The sequence below is a fragment of the Chrysochloris asiatica genome, unplaced genomic scaffold (genome assembly GCF_000296735.1).
Source record: "Chrysochloris asiatica unplaced genomic scaffold, ChrAsi1.0 scaffold00028, whole genome shotgun sequence".
Classification (NCBI taxonomy): Eukaryota; Metazoa; Chordata; class Mammalia; order Afrosoricida; family Chrysochloridae; genus Chrysochloris; species Chrysochloris asiatica.
The window spans coordinates 12525043-12549684 of NW_006408546.1; the positions used below are offsets into that span (position 1 = coordinate 12525043).

Below are 24642 nucleotides of genomic sequence, written 5' to 3' on the forward strand. Positions count from 1 at the left end.
GCCAAAAGAACCAATAGATCTGTTTTGGAAGAGGTGCAGCCAGAGTGCTCCTTGGAGGCCAAGATGGCTACACTTCATCTCTCATACTTTGGACATATTGTCAGGAGGGAACATGTCATGAGAAGGATGTCATGCTGGATAAGATGGAGGGTCAGAGAAAAAGAGGAAGACCCCCAACGAGGTGGATCAGCCAAGTGGCATCATTGATGGTGTCAAGTGTGGCAGCGGTAATGAGGTTGGCCCAGGATCGGACATTGTTTCGTTCTGCTGTGCATGGGCCGCTATGAGTCGGTTCTGACTCAATGGCACCTGACAACAACAGCACCTACTCTTAAATACCCAGTTGGTAGCTATGGGTCAGAACTAACTCAAGGGCACTTAACAAGAGCTTAAATAGGAGCAGAGAACAAAGGATCACGTGACACCTGGGCAAAGTCCTATATATAAAAGAGAGAAACCATACAGGAAAAGGCAGTAACTTGGAAGAAACAGAGACTTGCACGGAAAGGGAAGCTATAACAACAAAGAGGATACTATTATGAGTATCCTCTGAGAGATAAGAGAAGTAATTACATTCACAAAACGTGAGCAGAATGGTACTTGAACATTCAGAGAACCAAAAGAGACCTCTGGGCAACCAAAACTATGATAGTAATTACAGTTGAGTCAGTTCTGACTCATAGTGACCCTGTATACCATTTCCAAGGAGCTTGTAGTGGGTTTGAGCCACCAGCCTTGTGGTTAATAGTCCAGTGTCCAGGACTCCAAAAACTATGATAGCAGAAATAAAAAAAAAAAAAAAACCCATGTTTACATGATAAAGCCAAGTAAATGTCCCCAAAAGATGAGGCAATAGAAGGAAAGCCATGAAATTTAAAGTGCCAATCCAGAAAGTCCAGCATTCCTGAAAATTGAAGTATGATGCAAACCACATACATAATTTAAAAATTTAGTCATATTAAAAAAATAATAAAAATAAACAGGTTAAGGGAGTTTAGTTTCAGAGTGTGTGGGGGAAGGTAAAATCCCCACTGAATAGTTTTCATCTTGTCTAGATAGGTCTGGTGAAAGGAGATGGGGATAGGATTCTTGATTCAATAGTGAGTAATTATTATCATGACTAAATGCGATGGTCACAACTGTAAAGGTAAAAGTTGTGTAACAAAAAGGGGGGAGTAGTTAATCTTACATTACAGGAACAGAGGACTCTAGGGCCATCAAGAGAGAAGAGCTTGAATGGAACATGTGACCCTAACCAGAGAAGCAGCAACAGTAGAGGTAGAGGAAGAGGTGATAGCATGGAGAGAGAGAGAGCAGCTGAGAACTCTAGACTCATGGAAAGAGAAAGGCTGTGTCCTGGCGGCCAGGAGGCCGGCTTACAGAACATGCCCTTTGATTGTTTAAATGATTATATATTCCTGTATGTTTTTGTGTACATCAAAAAAATAATAATAATAGGAAATAGAAGCAAATATTGTTAATTGATGATGCATGGAGGGGATTGTAATCATTTCAATGAAACAAAATACAGTACGTTGAGTGCAAACCCAATGTTCTCCCATGTAAACTGTCACTCAGTTCACAATAAAATCTTTTAAAAATAAATAAACAGGTTAAGTTTAATTATATAGCTTATTTAACTAACTCAGTATATCATTTGAATATGTCATCAATAAAAATGTGGCGATGTTTTACATTATTTTTTGCATACTGTCTTCCAAATCAGTTTTGTATTTTGTACTTTAGAGCACATCTCAAATTAGACTCATCACATTCCAAATGCTCAATAATCATATGTGTCTGTTGTTAAATGTCCTTAAGTCTGTTCCAACTTGTAGCAACCCTGTATAGGGTTTCCAAGAAGTAGCTGAGGAATTTGAACCACTTCCCTTGCAGTTCAAACCAACCTTGCAGTGTAGTGCATTATCCCACAGTGCCATACCAGGACTCATAGTGACTTCTTGTTGTTAAGTGCCATCAAATCGATTCTCACCCATAGCAACCCTGTATGGGGTTTCCAAGGGGAAGCTGGTGAGCTTGAACCACCAACCTTATAGTTCAAATCACTTTGCAGTCTGACACATTAGCCCACAGCGCTACACCAGGACTCCTTGTATGTGACTAGTGACTACCATATTAGACCACATAGGCCTAAATAATAGGGATTCCAGAAAGGGGGAAAGAGAATAAGAAAAAAAGAGAACATTTCTTAGAACTGAAGTTTACAGATTTCCAAATTTGAAATAAATCTCAGAAAGCCCAGCAGAATAAATAAATAGACCTAAGCATTTCATCATGAAATTTCAAAACACTAAGAATTTCGGAGCCCTGTTGTGGCACTATAGGATAAATACTGGACTGCTAACCACAGAGTTGGTGGTTCAAACTCATCATCCACTGCTTGGAAACCCTATACAGAGTCTATGAGTTGGAACCAACTTGATGGCACTTAACAACAACAAAGATCTTAGAGAAGCCTCTACAGGCTTCAGAGAGAGAGGTTATCTTCAAAGGATCCGAAACCACAATGAATAGATAAAGGACAGTGGACCAATGTCTTTACAATTCTGGAGGAAAAATTTTTACCAACGTATAGTTTTATAATTAGTCAAAATACCAGTCAAGTTAGAAGTTAGAAAAAAAGTCATTTTCACATGTCCATTATCATATCTCAAAAAAATGTACCTGTTGTGCTTTCTTTTCCAGAAAGCAACTTGAGGATATGCTACACCTAGCAAGGTTGTTGTTGTTGTTAAGTGCTGTCGAGTTGGTTCCAACTCATAGCCACCCTGTAATAGGGTGTCCGAGGAGTGACTGGTGCAAAAATGAGGGAAATGTGAGATAGACAGGAGCAAGGCAAAAGGAGCCCATGGGATAAAACTGAACCAGGCGTAGAGATCAATCAGTCCCGATTAGAGCAGGTCAGAAGAATCTAAAACAGGCTTCATCAAGATCTAAGTAATAGAATACCTATGATTGAACTAATTGTAAATATAGACAACTGGCAGAGGGTTTGGGGTTGAATTAGTGACAAGTACAGAGAAAAATAAGATAAAATAAAAATATAAAGTCATCGACTCTTAAGTACTAAGCATTTTAACTATATTAAGAGAATGGGACAGACATGTAGTTAAGTAAGATGAGGGAAATATGTGTGATAGACAGGAGCAAGGCAAAAGGAATCCAACTGTGTAAGGTTTCCGAGGAGCAGCTGGTGAGCTTGAACCACCAACCCTAAGATTCAAACCGACTTTGCAGTCCCGCATATTAACCCACAGCACCACACTAGGACTCCAGTTAAGATGAAAGAAGTAGTAAAAAGAGTTAAAGCCGTTTTGATAGTGTGAAATTAATACATAGTTCCTAAATCATAAACATGAGAGAGGAGCGATACAGGCATGCTATCTGAAAATATGTAGGTAAAAACCCAAGTAATCAAGTGTTGACAGTGGTTGGTTCTGGGAAAAGAGAAAGAAGGGACCTGCCATTTTTTTCTGACAAACCTTGTAAAACTGTGTCTAAGCCTATACCTATGGATGCAGTAGCTCAAAAGAGGGAACAAATCTTTACAGTGAGGATCATTTCTATCCCCTTGGTACACAGGTTTGACAGGGATGGGCAACTTAGACACTGGCTTCCCAAAATGGGGGGGTGGGGGGCTACAAAGGCAAGAAGTAACTGGCCTACAGGCTTTCAAGAGGGAGCCTAGATCCAGAGGGCACAGGGGAAGGTAGAATCTCCACTGAGTAGTAGTATCTAATCTGGACCAGGCTGATGAAAGGAGATGGGGATAAGACTCTTGTGGTACAACAGTGAATAATTTCTATCAAGACTGACGGTGAGGGTTGGAAATGTAAAGGTAGATGTTTTGGAGCAAAAGGAAGGGAGTGGTTGACTTTGCAGTCCAGGAGCGGAGGTCCCTGGGACCATCAAGGGAGAAAAGTGTAGTGCCGGACCCTACCAAGGGAAACAGTGATGCCAGAGATGATGACGTGGAGAGATGGAGTGGCTGGGGACTGTAGACCCAAAGAGAGAGAGGGGCTGTGTGCTGACCACTGAGGAGCAGGCTTGCGGGGTGTACCCTTTGGTGGTTTGATTATGCATGGAAGGAAGTGTAATCATGGCAATGAAACAATATATGATATAGGATGAATGTAAAGCTAATGTTTTCCCATGTAAACTATCACATAATTCACAATAAAAACTTTAAAAAAAACAACAACTGTGTCTTAAGTCAGAAGTCTTAACAAAAGTCAAAAGAAACGTACACAACGGTAAATCTGAGTGAGTATAGGACTTTCACCAGGCCCATGCTAACGAGCATCCTTATCTCCTAGCATTGAATATTGGTTCCGCTGCATGGATGTGGACGGGGATGGTGTACTCTCCATGTACGAGTTGGAGTACTTCTATGAGGAGCAGTGTGAGCGGATGGAAGCCATGGGTATCGAGCCTCTGCCATTCCATGATTTGCTTTGCCAGATGCTTGACCTGGTGAAGCCAGCTTGTGATGGTGAGACTTTGTAAAGATCCATTTGCACTGTTCACCTCCGTCACAGATTTAATCCCAGATTGTCCTAACTTTTTAACTTTTCAGAGCCGTCTTTACAATCAGAAGTGTTTTATGTTTAACCTTTACTACTAGTGTAGAACCAATGATTGATGGCAAATCCTCTATTTAAGAAATGGGATTTTTATTTTTTTCATAGAGAGAAATTGCAGATTAGTGGTTGCCAGGTGCTCAGGAGAGAGAGGAATGGGAAGTGATTAATGAGTATGGGGTGTCCTTTTGAGGCATGTTCTGGAATGAGATAGTGGTGATGGGTTTATAGCTTTGTGAATCTACTAAAAGCCTCTGAATCTGTTGATGGTGAACTTTGTTATATGAATTTAACATCAAGAAAAATGAAAAGGAATTTTTACAATAAAACAAACATACACATATAGATCTTTTAAACGTCAATGACTTTTTTTGTACTTGCCCAAGGTATCACTTGATGAAATTTACCAGCTTTCTTTGTTTTTGCGCAGGCAAAATAACTCTACATGATCTGAAGAGATGCAGAATGGCTCACATCTTTTATGACACTTTCTTTAATCTGGAGAAATACCTAGACCATGAACAGAGAGATCCCTTTGCAGTCCAGAAGGTACCAGTATCGTTTTAACTTCTGTTTTCTTTCTATATGCTATGTATGTGAAAGTGTTGTCTATAACCTCAATATTTCAAGAGGTAATCTTCAAGTTTAGGTAACCTGAATCTGCCTAAGTATTTTCCATTGAGTAAATTGTATGACCTGTGTCCTTAAACAAAGGAGCTTCAAATAGTTCATGGAAAAATTCCACTATCTTTTAATTCTACTTTTCCACAAACTTTTTGAAGCCCCCTCAAATATATCTTAGAAACTAGTTACCAAAAAAGGAAGAAGTTTTTCTTTAAATCTAAAGCTTTTCTAAATTATAGTCAGTTTTTAAAGTTTTGAAAAAAATAATGCACTTTTAGTGTAACTTTTGAAAATATGTCAATAAACTTAGCTATATTATGAACTATGGACTTGATTTACTAGTATCATCTACTTCTAGATATCCTGGTAAAAACAATAATCTCCAGTCTCCCCCCAACAAACAGCCTCCCTTTCATAATAAACACTAGACGTTCTCTGTGGCAGACAACCTTCAGACAGTGATGCTTTGTCCAGTGATAATGATTGCTGTGCCCAGTTATCAGTCTGTCATGTCATTAGGTGACTTAATAGAGATCAGCACACTTTTCCCAGACACAGTAACCCGTGGGTTCTCAGGAAACCTTTGCCTGTGATCCTTGTCCAAAATAACAGTACCACCACTTCCCCCTATTATTCCCATTTAAAAAGTAAAACGATGGAGCCAGAAAAGGACTGCTACAGTTGAGTAACAATACAACTACAAGAAGCTTTTGCAGTCTTTTACCCACACCGTATATAACCTAACAGTAGGGATATAGTTATTGTTAAGTTCTGACTCCTGGTGACCCTGTGTTGGATTTCCAGGGAGCAACTGGTGGGTTTGAACCACTGACACTGTGATTAACAGTTCAGTGCTTACCCTACAGTGCCACACCAATAATATACTGTCACCTTCTAAAAAATAAATACGGTACAGTTGATACATTATCATTGTTTTAAAGAGAATTCTACATTTCACTGAGACTAAGATGCCATCAATCATAAGCTGTCTCATTATTTTATGTACTCCTAAGTGAGAAAAAAATGTTGCTATTTGTAAGCCTGTGATGCATGCCAAATTCAGAGACATGAAAGGGGAATTGTAAAATGGGTTAAATATCTTGTTAACCACATGACATGGTCAAATCAAGTACTTACGTTCTTCTAGTCAGAACTAACTCGAGGCTCCACAGCAGTGGTAAAGTACTTCTAGTCTAGAAAGTAGACACTACCTTACCTGGAAACATGCTCCATGACAATGCTCATACAACAGAAGAGAAATAAAATCTGTAACCTTCTCACAGCTCCTGTAATTGCTTTTATTTATATTGTAAATTTTATTTTTACTTGTCTTTATACTATTGTTGTTAAGTGCTGCTGAGTCGGTTCTGACTCATAGCAACCCTATATAAGGTTTCTGAGGAGCAGCTGGTAAATTTGAACCACCAACCTTGCAATTCAAACCAACTTTGCAATCCAGTAATTACCAATATTTGTTCTGATCTGCATTGTTGTTGTTGTTGTCAAGTGCCATCGAGTTGGTTCTATACTCATAGCGACCTTGTATAGGGTTTCTGAGGAGTGATGGTGGGTTTGAACCACCAACCTTGCATTTCAAACAGACTTTGAGGTTGAGTTATTATTAATCAGAAAATGCTCAATACATTCTAAGTACTGTGTTTAAAAGATAGTGCTATTAATATGTAGGTAAAAAAAGACTTAGAAGATCAAAAAATGGCAACCAAAAAGCATATATGATCTAGAGAAGGAAGTGATTTGAGAGAAGAGGGACATTTCTAGGAAGATATCACAAATGACATGCTTCTGAGCTGACTTTTAAAGAAAATATATACTTGCCAAAGGACAGGGTGGTACAATTCAGATGGGCATGTGTAAACCTCCAGATAGATGCTGTGTAAAATGCTGGGGGGTAGGGGCATGGAGAAAGGCCTCTGGCTACAAGGCTCAAGAATCTAGATCTCAAGAAATCTAGCTGCTGAACAGTAATCAATTCAGGACTTGAGATATAATCGATCACTGTAGGAGTCACTCACCTTAGCTCCTATTGTAGTCTGTTGAAATGAAACTTTTTCAGATAATTTTTTCAGAGATATACACAACAAATTTGTGATGACCTCTCTCTAGTTGTTTGTCTTATTTTTTATTTCCTGTGACTGTCTTCTTCCCATCAGGATGCTGAGAATGATGGGCCTGAGCCCTCCGACTGGGACAGGTTTGCCGCTGAGGAGTACGAAACACTTGTTGCAGAGGAGTCTGCCCAAGCGCAGTTCCAGGAAGGGTGAGTATGTTTCTGTAGCCTGTAGAATTTTTTGTTCACAGGAGCATTCACATCAGGAGTATTAAAACTACCTTAAAAAAATCCAGCAAGCAGTCCTTTTCTATTTTGGCTCTTCTTGAGTGTCATAAAATTAAGAGTAATCTAAAACCAACTTTAGTTAAAATTAGGTGATCCTCCTCAATACAAGTTAAATGGGGAGTAGATCTGAAGGGAAAAAACTGAAAATATCCAGCACAACAGATATTGTCAACTGAATCTCCAAAGAGGTTGTATCATTGTATACCCATACCACTAAGTCTTTATTTATCTTTTTTGAGAATGCCAACGAAGCCATCTCAAAATCACTTTCTTTAATCTGGAGATTTCTTTAAACTGATTAGTCACAAAACTAGTGTTTCATTGCTGTATCAGTGTCCTTAAAATTATTCCTCATTCATGGATTATCTTAATCCAGACTATATCAGAAGAGACGATTTACAAGTATGATTTAGGATTTTTTGTCATTGAACTTCCAGAGTAGGAATTAAGGTAAATGTATTGGTGTATAACTAAAATTAGGATTTAGAGAGGAGACAGATGACACATTTTTAAGTTTCACTAGCAGAGTTTCATCAGAATCCCTTTAAAGCTGATAAATTGAGGATTTTAAAATATTAATTAAAATAAACACTAGAAAAACTAATACCAGACTCTAAATGTTCTAATATAATTAGAAAACACATGCACAAAATAAAAATAGATGCTACCCAGCATAAAGTTGAACTACAGGCAGATATTTTTTAATCTGTAAGTTCAATGGAATAAACTCATATATTGAAAGAAAAAATATTTCTTGATGGAATGATAGCAACATCAAGTTAAAAAAAAAAAAGGCACAATGACTGATTTAAAAAAGAATGAAGACCTAAAAAAACACTCTCCTGATGACAAATTTTTTAAGAAAAGGAGAAACCAAAACTTATTACTAACAAATAATGAACTATTCCCTGAAAATAGATAAAATAGTTTTGTGGTTATAGAGTATTTACAAAATATGCTATTTGACTGCAAACCAAGATTCAGTGAATTTCCAAGGAGTAATATAGACCACCTTCTGATTTCAAGGAGATAGACTGAAATATGCTGTCCTGTTAAATTTCCTACACCACATAAAATAAGAAATGATGCAGAGCATCGCTGAAAAACTTACAGTGCAGGACTGAAAGAAGAAAAGCAACTGGGTTCAGATTGAAGCAGAAACTAGCAGCTTAGATCCTTTGCAGGATGATGCAAAGATAATAATACCTATATTTGACTGAAACCAAGAACAAAAGGGAAAATCAAGAGAAGAAGTATCCATCTAAGTCAACCCTTATATGTCTCCTAAGGAGCTCTGCTAGTGTAGTGGTTACAAATCGGGCTGCTAACCTCAAGGTCAGAAGTTTGAAACTACCAGCCATTCCGCAGGAGAAAGATGAGGCTTTCTGCTCCCGTAAAGATGTACAACCTTGGAAACCGTGTACAGGGTCACTATGAGTTGGAACCAACTTTAACTACAACAACAACATTTCCAACAGAAAGGTAAAAACAGTAAGTGTGGGAGCTTAGAGCACATTGAAATATCAGCAGCTCAGCGGTATGGCCCTTCCCCTTACCCCTCCTCTTGACCCCATTTCATTGAAAACAGGGTTGCCAACACTGGCACCCCTCCTGGGCCCTCCTATATAGGCACTGCAAATAAAAGCAGTGGTTGGTTCTCAACTATAGAGAAAAGTAGACAAATCCCAAGCATTTGAGAATTACGAATAACATATACAACAAATGGAAGAACTCACATCCTTGGAAACCATTAATGTAGCAATCAAAACAAGACTTTGAAATTAGTATCTTTACTCTTCTCAGAGAGATAAGAGAAAATACCATATTCCTGAAACGAAATTAGCCAGTTTCTTGAAAATTATTTTTTAAATGAAAAGCTTAATCTTGAGCTAAATAATAAAATAAAAAGCTAAAATTAATTGGGATAAGAAAGCAATGGGAAAAACAACCAAATAACTCCTAGAATTGTAGCTGTTTAAACAAAAAAAGATACAAAGGAATCAGCAGGCATTTTCTTGCCAAGTTGTAAATATTGTAGACTTTCTGGGTCTCTATCACAACTGTTTCACAACTACTTAGCTCTACCATTGTGACATGAAAGGAAGCATAAACATAAGTAAGTGAATTAACATTGTTCCAGTAAAACTTTAACACTGAGTTTTAACATTTTAACATAACATTTTCTCATGTTATGAAATCTTTCTTTTTTTCCAATTTAATAATGTAAAACCATTCTTAGCTCATTGGCTACACAAAAACAGGCAGCAAGCCAGAGTTGACCCCTGCACTAGGGTGAAATTTCAGAACATAAAAGATAAACAGCTTAAATCTACCAGAGAGAAAAGACAGATTACCAACAAAGCAAATGTAAAAAGACATAAAGCACGCTAAAAAATAAAATTCTTTAATGGGTACCAGGGGTGGAAAGGAAGGGACAGTAATTCACTGGCTAGAGGGTTATTGTTGTTAAGTGTGGTCAAGTCAGTTCCAACTCATGATCATGTGTAGGGTTTCCAAGAAGCTGTTGGTAGGTGTGGAACACCAATCTTCTGGTTAGCAGTCCAGTGTTATTCTACAGGACCATACCAGGACTCCTTACATGTTAACTCATGTGATGCTGGGAGGACAGTATACAAGAAAAGAGAGGTTGGCAGAATGGTGACGACAAAGAGAGGCTTGCAAGGGTAAAAGGGGACAGAGGTAACTACTGTTATTTACACAACCCTGGAGCAATAGTATTCTGCGGGAAAAATACATGGACAGGCTTAGTGGGTATGTGAGGGAGAGAGGGAGTATTTTCACAAATGTATATAAGGGTTTGTTGTTGTTCTTGCTAAGTATCGTCCATTTGGTTCCTATCCATATCAACCCTGTATTGGGTTTCCAAGGAGCAGCTAGTGAGCTTCAACCGCTGACCTTGTGGTTCAAACCGACTTTGCAGTCCAATGCCTTAACCCCCAGCGCCACACCTTTGTGTTGTTGTTGTTGTTGTTAGTGCCGTCGAGTCAGTTTCGACCCATAGCGACCCTGTACAGGGTTTCCGAGGGTGTAAATCTTTACAGGAGTAGAAAGCCTGATCCTTCTCCCGCGGAGCAGCTGGTAGTTTCGAACCGCTGACCTTAAGGTTCGCAGCCCGATTCGTAACCACTACGCTACCAGAGCGCCACACCTTTAAAAGAGGATATTTGTACATGGGTATCTCCCTTTGCTGCAAACACACCTATGAATATGGTGGAGTATACAGTGGGAAGGGGGAAATGGGGAAAACTTCATAGATATTATCAAACATCTTAAGGCAATGAGTTGCTGGGCCTGGGGGCTCAGGACCATAGGTGTAACATAGTCACACAAAAACAATATTCTACATCCTGCTTTCGTGAGTAGTGAGCGACTGGGATCTTGAAAGTGACCATTTAAAGTGCATGGTCTTTCCATGTGAAGAAGAAAGAAGAGTGACAAAATTTTGAAGATGTTTGGAATCAACTAGTCCAGTGGACCAGTGGAACATGTGAACATCAGTCACCCTGACTCTGAAACCAGAGGAACTAGATGGTGCCCAGCTACTACTCTCAACTGCCCTGAAAGGGATCATATTAGAATATCCTGGATAGAGTGGGAGAATATGTGGAGCGGTACTCTAAATTAGAAAATAATTTTTTTAAAAAAACAGGCTTACTAGTCAGAAAGAGACTGAAGGAACCCAAGACTATGGTCCATGACCACCATTCAGGCCTGGAACAGAAATCGCCATGGTGGCCCAAATTTCAGACAATCAGTGGATAGGCATATAGAACAACAACACAAGTAAGGTATGCTCGCCATGGAATGGTCAATCATGCAAGACCAAAAGAGCAACATCTACCTAAGGACAAAGTTGAGAAGGAATGGGAAGGAGGGTGGAATGGATACAGGAACTACAGGGAGGAAGTGGGGAAACTGTTATTACATGGAAGGGATTGCAGTCATTGAGATGAAACAAAGTGTATGATTTGTTAAATGTAAAACTGATGGTCTTGTCTATAGATCTTCACTCAATTCACAATAAAAAGTAAAAAAAAAAAAAAGCGAAGCAGACATTCAGATATGACAAAGTGTACAACCTGCATGGCATCTTTGAAGTAAGTATTAAAGTATATTCTTCATCAAGAACGAAAATGAATCCTAAAGGAAACAGATGTAGGAAGCAATCATGAGCAATGAAAGGTCATCTGCTACCAAGAGTAAAATTTCTTATTAGTACTATGTAAATATTGATCAAAGATACTGTTAACATAAAAGGGCAAAAGAGAGATAATAAGCTTTATTAGAATGGCGAATATAACACTTTCTCTAAAAATGGCTAGAGTTAAAATACGTCTTGAAAACTTAAGTCAATCTTTGGACAAATAGAGATTAAAAAAACTTTCAAGTTCAATTTGAAAATTTAAAAAAGCATAGTATTGTTAATTGGAAAAAGTCAAATAAAGAAGACTCAATGTACTAAAAGAAAAGTTGTGTTCATCAACATCCTCTTGGTTGCATGTGACCTAAATTCAACTTGAATTTGCTTAAACAAACAAACAAAAAGGTGGGGGGAGGGGCATAGTAAAAAGAAAATTTGTGTCTTACAGAGAAAAGTGATAAAAGTTGGACTTTATCTCACATGTTTTAGAAGAGTTTATAGACATAAAAAGACAAAGATGTCACTTGGAAGACTGAGGTGCACTTAATCAAAGCCATGATATTTTCAGTCACCTCATATGGTTGCAAAAGCTAGACAGTGAATAAGAAAGATTGAAGATACCTTTGAATTATGATGATGGCAAAGAATATTGAATATGCTGTGGACTGCTAGAAGAACAAACAAGTCTGTATTGGAGGAAGTACAACCAGAATGTTCCTTAGAAAAGAGGAGGGCTAGAATTCATCTCATTTACTTCAAACATATTATCAGGAGAGACCAGTTCCTGGAAAAGGAAATCATGTTTGGTAGCGAATCCGCAAAAAAGAGGAAGGCCCTCAATGACATGAATTGATATAGTAGCTTACAACAATGGGCTCAAACATAGCAAGGTTGCAACACTGGGCAATGTTTCATTCTGTTGCATATAAGGTTGCTATGAGTCAGAACCAAATTGCCAGCATTTAACAATTTCTTCAAAATGCATTTCTTTCATCTTGGGCACATTGATCATATGTAGTAGGATTCATAATTTGATTGGTCAGGCCTCGAACTAAGCTAGGACAGGAGTCAGGTCCATCCAAACCATATATTTTCTCAAAGACAATTGGAAAGTATGGCCAGAAGACAGTGGAATACTATACAGCTAGAGGACCAACAGATATCCATTGAAGAAAGAGGGAGGGGACACAAACCTACAAAAAGAAAGCACAAACGCACAATTAGTAGATTGATCTCATAAAGATATACTATAGTTAGCAAATACAAGGGGGTTTCAAAAAGCTCACAGAAAAATTCCAGTATCTTTTCATTTCATGTTTCCATGAACTTTTTGAAGCCCCTTCATACACATGGGACTACCATAAAATGCCTGAAAGAAAACATATTTTTAAAAAAGTTATTAACATACAGAAAACATTTAACATTTCATATGAAACCAGATATAAATACACATGTGAAAATTTAAAATGCTTAGAAATAATTTTTAACCCAAAGAAGAAATAAAAATAGAAATGACAATCTTTTCAGAAACCCAACAGTGAAAGCATTACGTTTACTAAAATCTACCATATATGGAACATCACTCGTCTGTCAGTTTATCATACTGTAGTGCTTACGTGTTGCAGTGATTTTGAAAGCTATGCTGTCAGTATTTTAAATGCCAGCAGGGACACCCATGGTGGACAGGTTTCAGAAGAGCTTGCAGACAGACTAGGAAGGAGGAGAGATGGACTACTTCCCAATATTTATTGTTGTTGTTGTTAAGTGTTGTGGACTCGGTTCCAACACCTAGCAAACCTGTATAGGGTTTCCAGGGAGTGATTGGTGAGCTTGAACCACCAACACTGCGTTTCAAACTGGCCTTGCAGTCCAGCGCATTAACCCACAGCACCATACAAAGACTCCTAATATTTAGCCACTGATAACCTTATGAACAGCAGTAGAATACTGTCATATAGCACCAGAATATTGACTACTGAAATATGATGAAGAGCACCAGAATATTGCCAGGTACAGTGCCAGAAGATGAGCCCCCTAGGTTGGAAGGCACTCAAATTAAATCTGGGGAAGAGCTGCCTTCTCATAGCAGAGTTGACCATTCTGATGTGAATCATGTAAAGCTTTCGGGACCTTCATTTTCTGTTGGGGCACAACTCAAAATGAGGAGAAATGTTGTAAACATCCATTACTTATGGATCAAAGAAAATTAGAAGTTGTTAAAAGTGAAATTGAACTCATAAACTTAGATATCCTAGGAATTAGTGGGCTGAAATGGACTGGAATTGGCCATTTTGAATCTGATAATAACATGGCTTACTATGCTGGGAATGACAATTGAAGAGGAATGGCGTAGCATTTATCAAAAAGAACATCTCAGGATCAATCTTAAAGTATAGCGCTGTCTGTGATAGTATAATATCCATACACCTACAAGGAAGACCTGTTAATATGATTATTATTCAAATTTGTGTACCAACCACTAAAGCCAGTTATGATGAAATTGAAGAATTCTACCAACTTCTTCAGTCTAAAATTGATCATACATGCAGTCAAGATGTATTGAGAATTACTGTCAGTTAAAAACAAAGAGGAATGATCAGTAGTTGGATAATCTGGCCTTGGTGATAGAAGTGATGCTGGAGATTGCATGATAGAATTTTGCAAGACCAGTGACTGCTTTATAGCAAATACCTGTTTTAAGCAACATAAAAGACGACTATGCACATGGACCTCACCAGCTGGAATACACAGAAATCAAACTGACTATATCTTTGGAAAGAGACAATGGAAAAGCTCCATATCAGCCAAAACAAAGCCAGGATTAGTCTGTGGGACAGATCATCAATTGTTCCTATTCAAGTTCATGGTGAAGCTGAAGAAAATTAAAACAAGTCCACAGCAGCCAAAAGATGACCTTGAACATAACCCACCTGAGTTTAGAGACCATCGATGATTTCAACATTAATGACCAAAGCCAGAGAATTGTGGGATGACATCAAGAACATCATACAGGAAAAAAAGTAAAAGGTCATTAAGAAGACAAGAAAGAAGGAAAAAAAACAAAATAGATGTCAGCAGAGACTCTGAACTTGCTCTCCAGCATAGAGATAGTAAAGCAAATGAAAGAAATGAAGAGGAACTGAATAAAAAATTTCAAAGTGCAGCTCGAGAAGACAAAGTCAAATATTATAATAAAATGTGCAGAGATCTGGAGCTAGAAAACCAAAAGGGAATAACATGCTTAGCATTTCTCAAGCTGAGGGAGTGAAAAAAAAATTCAAGCCTTGACTTGCAATTTTGAAAGATTTCAAAATTTTGAATGATGCAGAAAGCATCAAAAGAAGATGGAAAGAATACAGTGTCACTGTACCAAACAGAAATGGTCTGTGTTCAACCATTTTAGAGGTAGTATATTATGGGAGTCCTGGTGTGTCACTGTGGGTTAATGCGCCAGACTGCAAAGCTGTTTGAACTGCAATGTCAGCGAGCAGTTCAAGCTCACCACCTGCTCCTCAAAAACCCTATACAGGGTCACTGTGGGTCAGAACTGACTTGACAGCACTTAACAACAACAACATATTGTCAAGAAGGAGCTCTGGAGGCATAGTGGTTACAAGTCGAGCTGCTAACCTCAAGGTCAGCAGTTTGACACTATCAGCCACTCCACAGGAGAAAAACAACACTTTCTGCTCCCATAAAGATTTACAGCCTTTGAAACCTTATACAGGGTTACTCTAAGTCAGAACAGATTCCACGGCACACTACCACCACCATAAGGTCAAGAGTTGATGATACTGAAGGAAGAAGTGCACTGAAAGAACAAGCCTCCTGGAATTGATGGAATACAAATCGAAATTTTTCAACAAAGTGTGGCGGCACTGGAGGCACTCGCTCATCTATGCCAACCCACTCATCTATGTCAACTGAGTGGAAGGTATCCTTATCTGTGCCCATTCCAAAGAGAGGTGACCCAAGAGAATGAAGAAATCATCAGACAATAATACCATTAATATCACATGCAAGTAAAATTTTTCTAAAGATAATTCAAAAATGGCTGCAAAAATACATTGACAGGCAACTACCACAGGTTCAGATCAGATTCAGAAGAGGACATGGAACGAGGGATAGCAGTGCTGGTGTCATATGGCTCTTGACTGAAAGCAGAAACTACCAGAAAGATGTTTAACTGTGCTTTCAAAGACTTTGGGTTATGTGGATCATGAAAAGCTATGAACAACATTGTGGAGAATGAGTATTCCAGAACTCTTATTTGTGCTCATGTGGATATACACCAAGGAGACAGTGAATGGTTTAATATTAGGAAAGGTGTGTGCCAAAGTTGTATTCTTTCACCATACTTATGCAGTTTATATGCAGAGCAACTAATTTGAGAAGTTGGATTATATGAAGAAGAATGAGCTATCAAGATTAGAAGAAGACTCATTAACAACCTATAATTGACAGATGATACAACCTTGCTTGCTGAAAGTGAAGAGGACTTAAAATACTAACTGATGAAGATCAAAAACCACAGCCTTAATATGGGTTGCACCTCAATGTAAAGAAAACAAAAATCCTCACAACTGGACCAATAAGTAACATAAATGGAAAAAAGATTGAAGTTGTTAAAGACTTCATTTTGTTCAGATTAACCATGAACACTCATGGAAGCAGTAGCCAAGAAATCAAGTGGCATATTGCATTAGGCAAATCTGCTGCACAAAAGACCTCTTTAAATTGTTGAAGAGCAAAGATGTCAGTTTGAGGAGTAAGGTGCTCCTGACTCAAGCCATGGTATTTTCAGTAACCTCATATGCATGTGAAAGTTGAACCATAAAAGAATTGATGCATTTGAGATTGGGAGTTGGAAAAGAATATTAAAAGTAACATGGACCACCAAAAGGACAAATCAATATGTGTTGAAAAAAGTACAGTCAGAATGCTCCTTAGAAGCCAGAGTGAACAGACTTTGTCTCTCAAATTTTGGACATATTATCAGGAGGGACCAGTTTCTGAAGAAGAACATCATGTTTGGCAAATGGAGGGTCAACAAAAAAGAGGAACACCCCTAATGAGATGAATTTGTACAGTCACAGCAGCAATGCCCTTAAGTGAGCATTATTTCATTCTGTTGTGCATAAGGTCGCTATGAGTCTTTATAGACTAGATGACACTTAACAACAACAACTAGATATGGACAAAGGAAATTTTGTAACTTATAAACTGAAATACACTAATTAAGCTATCCACTCAAGATGGATGAAAACTAGATGCAAATGATTTATTAATTCACACACACAAACATGCTATGTGCCAAGCAGTGTTCTAAATACTTAAATCCACTGGATGATTATAAAATTATTTTAAATAAATACTACTGTCCCCATATTACAGATAGGAAAACTAAAACACAGAAGACTAAAAGACTTATCAAATCCATCACTATATAAAATAATATATCACAAGCAAGAAGCTCTTATCCCAAGACTTCAGTGATGGTTTAACTTTACAAAATTTGTCATTAGTATAATAAAGATGAAAAAAATCATAAAATTTAAATTGATTTTTTGAAAACATTTGATAAAATGTAATATATTTTCCAATTTGGGAGAAAAATCTTAAAATTAAGCAAACTAAAAAAAAAGCACCTCCTTATCGGACAAAAGTGTCGATCCCATTTCCCAAAAATAACCAGTCTGATATACGAAAGAGAAGATTCTTTATTAAGAAAAAGTGACTTAAAAAAAAGAGTGTGTGTGTGTATATATATATATATATATATATGGAAAGCTATAAAAATTCACCCAAAGATACAGGCTAATTACCATACTATAGATAAAACCATTCAATAATATAAACATATCAATTCTCTTCTGAAATTAGTTTATTAATTCAACATAATAATCCAAAATATTTTGCAGAATTTTACAAGATAATTCTAAAACTCACGTGAAACAATAAGCAAAAATAGTTACAAATTTTGAAAAGGAACAAAGGTCTGATGGGAAATATGAGAGATAAAATATAAAACCATAGCAATTAAACTTAATATGATATGCATGTCATAGTGTAAAATGTATACATGGCAATGTAGTTAGTATATGATAAGATGATATCTTAAATATATTAGGAAAAGACTAGTCAGAAAAAATTGACTCTCTTTTAGTAGGGCAAGAAAGTACCTATTCAAATAATGTATATGAATGTAAATAAACAGACTTTGAAAGCATAAAACTTAAAGGGAGACTGTTTTTGGAAATATTGTTGCATTAAATTTTTAAGACATTTAAAAGAAGATTGTTTTTACATTTGAGCTCACTTAAAAAGCCACAAATTCTGCACCACAATTAAAAGGCAAACTGGGTTGTATCATATGGCCCAGGGCCAATATTGTTCTTTTGTAAGTATGGTTATTTAAAACTAATACTAATAATATAAATAATTATGTTATTTAGACATAATTAAGACAGTAAAAGACAGTAAAAGAGAAAAAAAAATCTCACCCAGGAAATAAATATAAAAATTCACATGTCATCAAGTTAAAATGCAATAACCAGATATAACAAATTTAAATGTATATGTACCTAACAACAGAGCTTCAAAATACATGAAACCAACAAAAAGTTAACTTGAAGACAGTTCAACAGTTATTGGTTGGTAAGTAAAAAAACGTATTGCTACTAGAGTTTCAGTTCATATATGCACAGATTTATTATAAACAGAATATTTAAACATGTCTTTGATCAGTGGATGGCTGCAGAAAAACTCTTTCAGTAATGCACTTGTATTACTCTTCATAGGGTGCCTTCAAGAAAAAAGTCCAATCAAAACAATGACCCCTGAGGGGATCTGCTGGGCCACTTAAATCCAAGGCAGAGAGGTCAGCTCAGTAGGTTATCGTCACTATTTTGGGGGATCATCTTGATAGATTTTCTTGGTGGACACAGAACGATCCTAGAGGTGTGTTATAAACAAGTTTTATGAAAACTGAAAACTGCATTGGTTAGAAAAGGGCCAGGAAAGTGGTACTAAGAAACTTTTTCTATCATGACAGTGCATCAGTTCATTGTTCCAGGATACAAGCATTGTCCAATGACAGTTACATTGGGAAGCCTTACTCCATCTACCCTACAGTCCTGATCTGCCCCTTCAGACTTCTTCCCCAAATTGAAAGATTATTTAAAAGGAGTACAATTTGAGTCCATTGAGGATACCAAAACTTCACAGGGTGGGGTTAGAGAATGGAAACACCAACTTCTAAAATGTATAGACATAGTTACATGGAGGATGTGTTGGGAAATAATAGATTGACAGTTTGATACTTTGTTTAATGAAGATTTCAATGATTTTTATAGCAATACTTTTTGAGTTACCCTCCATAATTGGAAATTTCAACAGTCCTCCATCAATAATTTATAGAACAACTAGACAAGCAGTAAGGCTACAGAAAACTTGAAGACTGTCAAATCACTTGACTTAATGTGTAGAAAACACTCCACACAAAACAAAAAACACACTTTTTATAAGTGCACATGGAATGTCTCCAAATATGTTAGTTCACTAAAAGATAACTTGAGAAAGTCACTAAAACAAGACTCAAGTAATATAAAATATGTTGTCTGATTATAATGGAATTGTATTAGAAATCAACAACAGAAAGAAATCTGAATCCCAAAATATTTAAAAATCCAATAGCATACTTCTAAAAACCCATAGGTCACAGAAAAAAACAAGGGGGAAATTTTTTTTAATGAATTAACATTAAAGAACATATGAAAACACATTAATACAATTAAAGCTATTCCTGTTGTTGTTGTTGTTAAGTGCTGTTAAACCTAACAACCCTGTATAGGTTTTCTGAGGAGCAGGTGATGAGTTTGAACCACTGACTTTGCATTTCAAGCCAACCTTGCAGTCCAATGCTTATCCTATAGCACCACACCAGGACAGTTAGTAAAATGATTTTTGTAGCTTATAAAGGCCAAACTTTAAGAAGCTAGAAAATAAAAAACAAACCAAAGTAGAGTAGAAAATCCATTAAATAGAAAACGGTGAAAATAATTGAGGCAACTAACAGTTTGTTCTTCAGAAACATTGTGGGGTAGGGGAAGACAGATAAATCTTTAGCTAGATTGACCATGGGGAAGAAAGGGTGACTCAGGATAACAAAATCAGAAATAATTTCATACAGAAATGAAGAGCATTATAAGAAAATATTACGATAAGCTTTATCCCAATAAATTTTACAAATTTAGATGAAAATGGGATAAATTCCTAGAAAACTCAAGCTGCCAAAACTGACTCAAGAAGAAATGGAAAAATCAGCATCAAAGTAAAGATACTGAATTAATTATTAATAGTTATGCTCCAAGAAAAAATTCTAGTCATCTTCACTGGTGAATTCTAAGTCAAATATTTAAGGAAAAACTAATATCAGCCCTTCAAAAAAGAATAGAAGGGGATACTTCCAAACTCATTTGTAAAGCCAATATTAACACTGCCAATTTATGATATTATAATGCCAAACAAATATAAAATAGAAATGAAAATTCAAACCAATATTCCTCATGAACACTGATAAAAAACTTATTATAAATATTAGCATATAAAATCCAGCAACATATAAAAAGGATTATATCCCAAGACCAAGAAGGGTTTATCCCAGGAATGGAAGGTTACTTTAAAGCAGTATAGGTTAGGAAAATCAGTATATATAAATACACCATATAAATTGGATACAGGACAAAAAAATTTTAAAACATCATCACAATAGACCCAATAAAAATATTTAACAAAATTCAACATCCAAAAATGATTTTCAAAGCTCTCACCCAAGTAAGGAAAGAAGGGAAGTTCTTCAACCTGGCAAAGAAAATTCACTAAAAAATCTAGTTGACATTAGATTTATGGTGAAAAGTAGAATGCCTTCCCATGTGATTAAGAACAAGGAAAGAATATTCACTCTCATAATGTCTATTATTGTAACTGGAAAGCTTATCTTGTTCATTAAGGCAAGACAAGACATTAAAGGCATCTAGAATTGAAAGGAATGGAGTCCTGATGTGGTGCTATGGGTTAATGCACTGGACTGCGAAGTCGTTTGAACCACAAGATCAGTGGTTCAAGCTCACCAGCCACTCCTTGGAAACCCTATAGGGTCTCTAGGAGTTGGCACTGACTCGACAGCACTTAACAACAAGAAGAATTGAAAGGAAGAAGCAAAATATATGTATTCACAGACTTTGTGACTGTATAAACAGAAAATCCTAAGAAATCTTTAAAAATGCAACTGGAACTAATAAGTGAGTTAGCCAGTCTCAGAATATAAACTTATTAAACAAAAAACAGTTGTAGTTCTCTATACTAACAATGAACAATAAATATGAAATTCAGATAAAGTGAACTTCAAATGAAATTTGAAATAAAATTAAAGTGAGTCATTCACAATAGCATCAAAAAAAAAGTAGTAATATAGCAAAGTAAGAGTCCTGGTGTATCACTGTGGGTTAATGCACTGGACTGCAAGATCATTCTGAACCGTAAGGTTGGTGGTTCAAGCTCACCAGCTGCTCCTTGTAAACCGTATACAGGGTGGCTATAAATCAGAACCGATTCAACAACACTTAACAACAGCATAGCAAAATATGTATACTATTTTGTATATTAAAACTAAAAGACAGTGCTGAGAGAAATAAGTCCTGGTGTGGTATGGGTTAGTGCAATGGACTGCAAAGTCAATTTGAATTGCAAGATCAGTGGTTCAAGTTCAGTACTCACTGAAAGCCTATACAGGGTTGCTATAAGTCCAACTCAACATCACTTACCAACAACGATAACAAATAAATAGAGGGAGTAGAAGGCTCGTATTGTTAAATTGCTACTTTTCCCCAAACAGATCTATAGATTTTATCTAATCCCTATTAAAATTTCAGGAGACTTTTGTTATAGAAATTGGCAAAATAATCCTAAAATGTATATAGAAATGTAAGGAACCTAGAAAACCTTAAAAACTTTTTTAAAAGTTGAAGGACTGGAAAACAAACAAGATGGCAGACCAGGTGGCTGTACAGTGAGGAGCTCTGTCAGCAACAACACAGAATACCGGACCAAGCAGGCTCAGGGGATGGTCCCAGAACTCTGAACCACATATAAAGGAATATTTAGAAGGTTAGAAGGCTTACAGCTAAGGGGATTTGTAGCAGAAGCAAGAAATCCATTGCTTTCTAATTCAAGACACTCAGCTGCTCCCAGAGCCACCATCTTGGAAGAGATCAAGCTGGGGAAGTATCAGAGCAGCCATGGATGCCTGACAGAACTGTGGAGATAAAGAGGTGCACATTCTTTTTTTTTTTTTTTCTATCTGTTCATTGGTCTCTCCTGCATACCTCCATTCTGGTGACTAGAGAACAGTGCCTGAGCAAGTGGACACCCCACCGACACCCCGGAGGGTTCTACTACATATGTGCACAGATCTCCTTGGAACTTAAAGTTGACAGTATCCATTTAAAATCAAAGGACAGTGAAAAAATACCACAGACAGCTCTGAACTATTTTTCATTAAGAAAAAGACCTGAATGGGGATTGTGGAGCAGGAAGGGCAGACTAAAAAGGAAATAGGCTGAAAATTAAATCCTGAGTTACGTTACAATGACCAGCAGTGGCATCTTGAAATTTCTCAGGAAGAAGAGTGAAAAGAGAAGCCCATCTCCTGATCACATGTACCTGGAGGCAATCAGAAAGCATAAAAAATACCAAAATATGCACCCATCTAAGTATTAAGGCCACAGATAACTCCTGAATATGCCAAAAATCAGAAACAAATGACTGTATCATCAGCACACGTCCAGAAACAAGATAAAGTGACTGAGGCAAATGAGCTGGAAGTAGACCTACACTCCATACAGGAAAGAGGCAGGCTTTGGAACCTGAGAAGAAATTCAGAAAAATGATTATAAAATGTATCAAAACACTATAAAATGGAGTTGAGAAAAATAAGGTAGAAATCAGGAAAGTGCTATAGGAACAAATAATATAGCTACAGCATTGGAAACAATTCAAAACCTACAGAAAGTAGCCTGAATGATTAATAATAGAATATCATAAATGGACAATACACTGAAAGGGCAAAGGATTTGGAACTGAAGAGATACAAGCCAGAACTAGTGAGCTGGAAGATAAATCTCTCAGCTCTACTGAGATAGAAGAGCAAGCACAAAAAAGGTTAAAAAAAATCTGAAGAAGGCTTAAGATTCATGTTGGACAACATGAAGAGGAATAACTTAAGAATTATCGGCATTCCAGAACAGGAAGATTCCCACAAGTCCACAGAAGAAATAGATGAAGAGCTTCTGAAAGAAAATTTCCCTGACATCCTGAAAAGCAAAAAGATAAACATTCAAGAAGCTCATCGAACCCCAGGAAGGAAAGACCACACACAAAAAAGTCTCCATGACATATAATAATCAAGCTCTCCAAAATCAAAGATAAGGACAGAATCCTGAAAGCAGCTAGGGAAAAGAGAAGTATAACATACAAAGGCAAGCAAATCAGATTAAGCTCGGATCTCTCAACAGAAACCATGCAGGCAAGAAGGTGTTGGGGAGACATATATAAAACCCTGAAAGAAAAAAAAAAACTGCCAACCAAGAATCCTCTACCCAGCAAAGCTGTCAATCAAATATGATGGTGTAATCAAAACATTCCAGGATAAACAGAAGCTAAGGGATTTTGCCAAAGCCAACCCAGCTATAAAAAACATCTTAAAGGAAGTTCTGTAGACTGAGAACCAACAAGAACAAACAACAGCCAGAGAATGACGTATATGGCAGCATCATCCTGAACTCAGTCAACAAATGGAAGATTCAGGAACAGAATAAAATTATAAGAACAGAGAATCTGGGAGGTCAGTCTATGATCAAAACAATTACAATGTGAAAAAAGGTAAACACAGAGGAACCGAGATCCAGGTGGTAAGGTCAGGTGGATTACAGGATAATATAGACTGTCTTAAATGGAGGGAAGAATGAATGGAATATACTGTAACCACAACAGTGGGGTTGGGGTGGGAGTTTTTAGTTTGAGGAGGGGAAATAATACTAAAATGTTTGACTGTTTTATGAATATTGGTTTCCCTTGCCTACTATCATGAAATAGACACATTAGTGGGATAGAAAGGAATGTTGGGAAACATGATTCCAGAAAACCTGTAAGCCCGTCTTCAGCCTGTAACTGATTGGAATAACTAAAAGGTGTTCTAGAACTTGCCCAGTGAAATAGGCCTCTCACAAAGCCTTTGCAGAGTATAAGACCTTAGGTGGAATCCTGAGTCCCATCCAGAACCTTATGAGGTGGGACATTCCCACTAGCAAGAACAAGCAGACCAGCCTGGAACAGCTACAGCAACAGAAGTTACATCTTCAAAGAAAAATCATCAGGAAAAACCTAAAACAAAAATGTCAGCATGACTGGCTACTACAAGAATAAGCAAACAGTTCACCAGGAAGCCATCAAAGCAAGCAATCAAGTTCCTTCAGGACAAACTCCCCTCTAAGACTGAAACTCAAAGGGAACACATAAACAGGCATGTAAGCTTGTTGGTGATCACACTGGTCTACTGGTAAGTGGAAGAAGTGGAAAGACAGTGATGAAGAAACTGGCTGAGTTCAACCACAGTATATTGACTCCTGTTGACCTGGAGATGGGAGAGAGAAGAGGAAGGGATGGATGGTCCAAAATGTGGTAACACCTGGGGACACTTGAGCCCATGGACAAGGACATAGCCACAGAGGGCTAGAGCTGAGAATAAAGCATCCAGCTGATATGAAGTGAGGGGAGATGCACAAGAACACCTAAACTTGCAGACAGTACCCATTTGACCTAGCCTCGATGGCTTGATAATC

General features: G+C 37.2%; 1 protein-coding gene across 2 annotated transcripts in view; it reads left to right on the top strand.

The window, feature by feature from the left end:
* The window catches only part of PPP2R3A (protein phosphatase 2, regulatory subunit B'', alpha), a 200300-nt gene that overhangs the window by 161805 nt on the left and 13853 nt on the right, over positions 1-24642 (top strand). For both annotated transcript variants that reach the window (XM_006846599.1, XM_006846600.1), the window contains exons 10-12: positions 4338-4513; positions 5032-5150; positions 7397-7503. In XM_006846599.1, coding sequence (XP_006846662.1) covers positions 4338-4513; positions 5032-5150; positions 7397-7503 — 402 coding nt within the window. The remainder of the gene's footprint in view (positions 1-4337; positions 4514-5031; positions 5151-7396; positions 7504-24642) is intronic.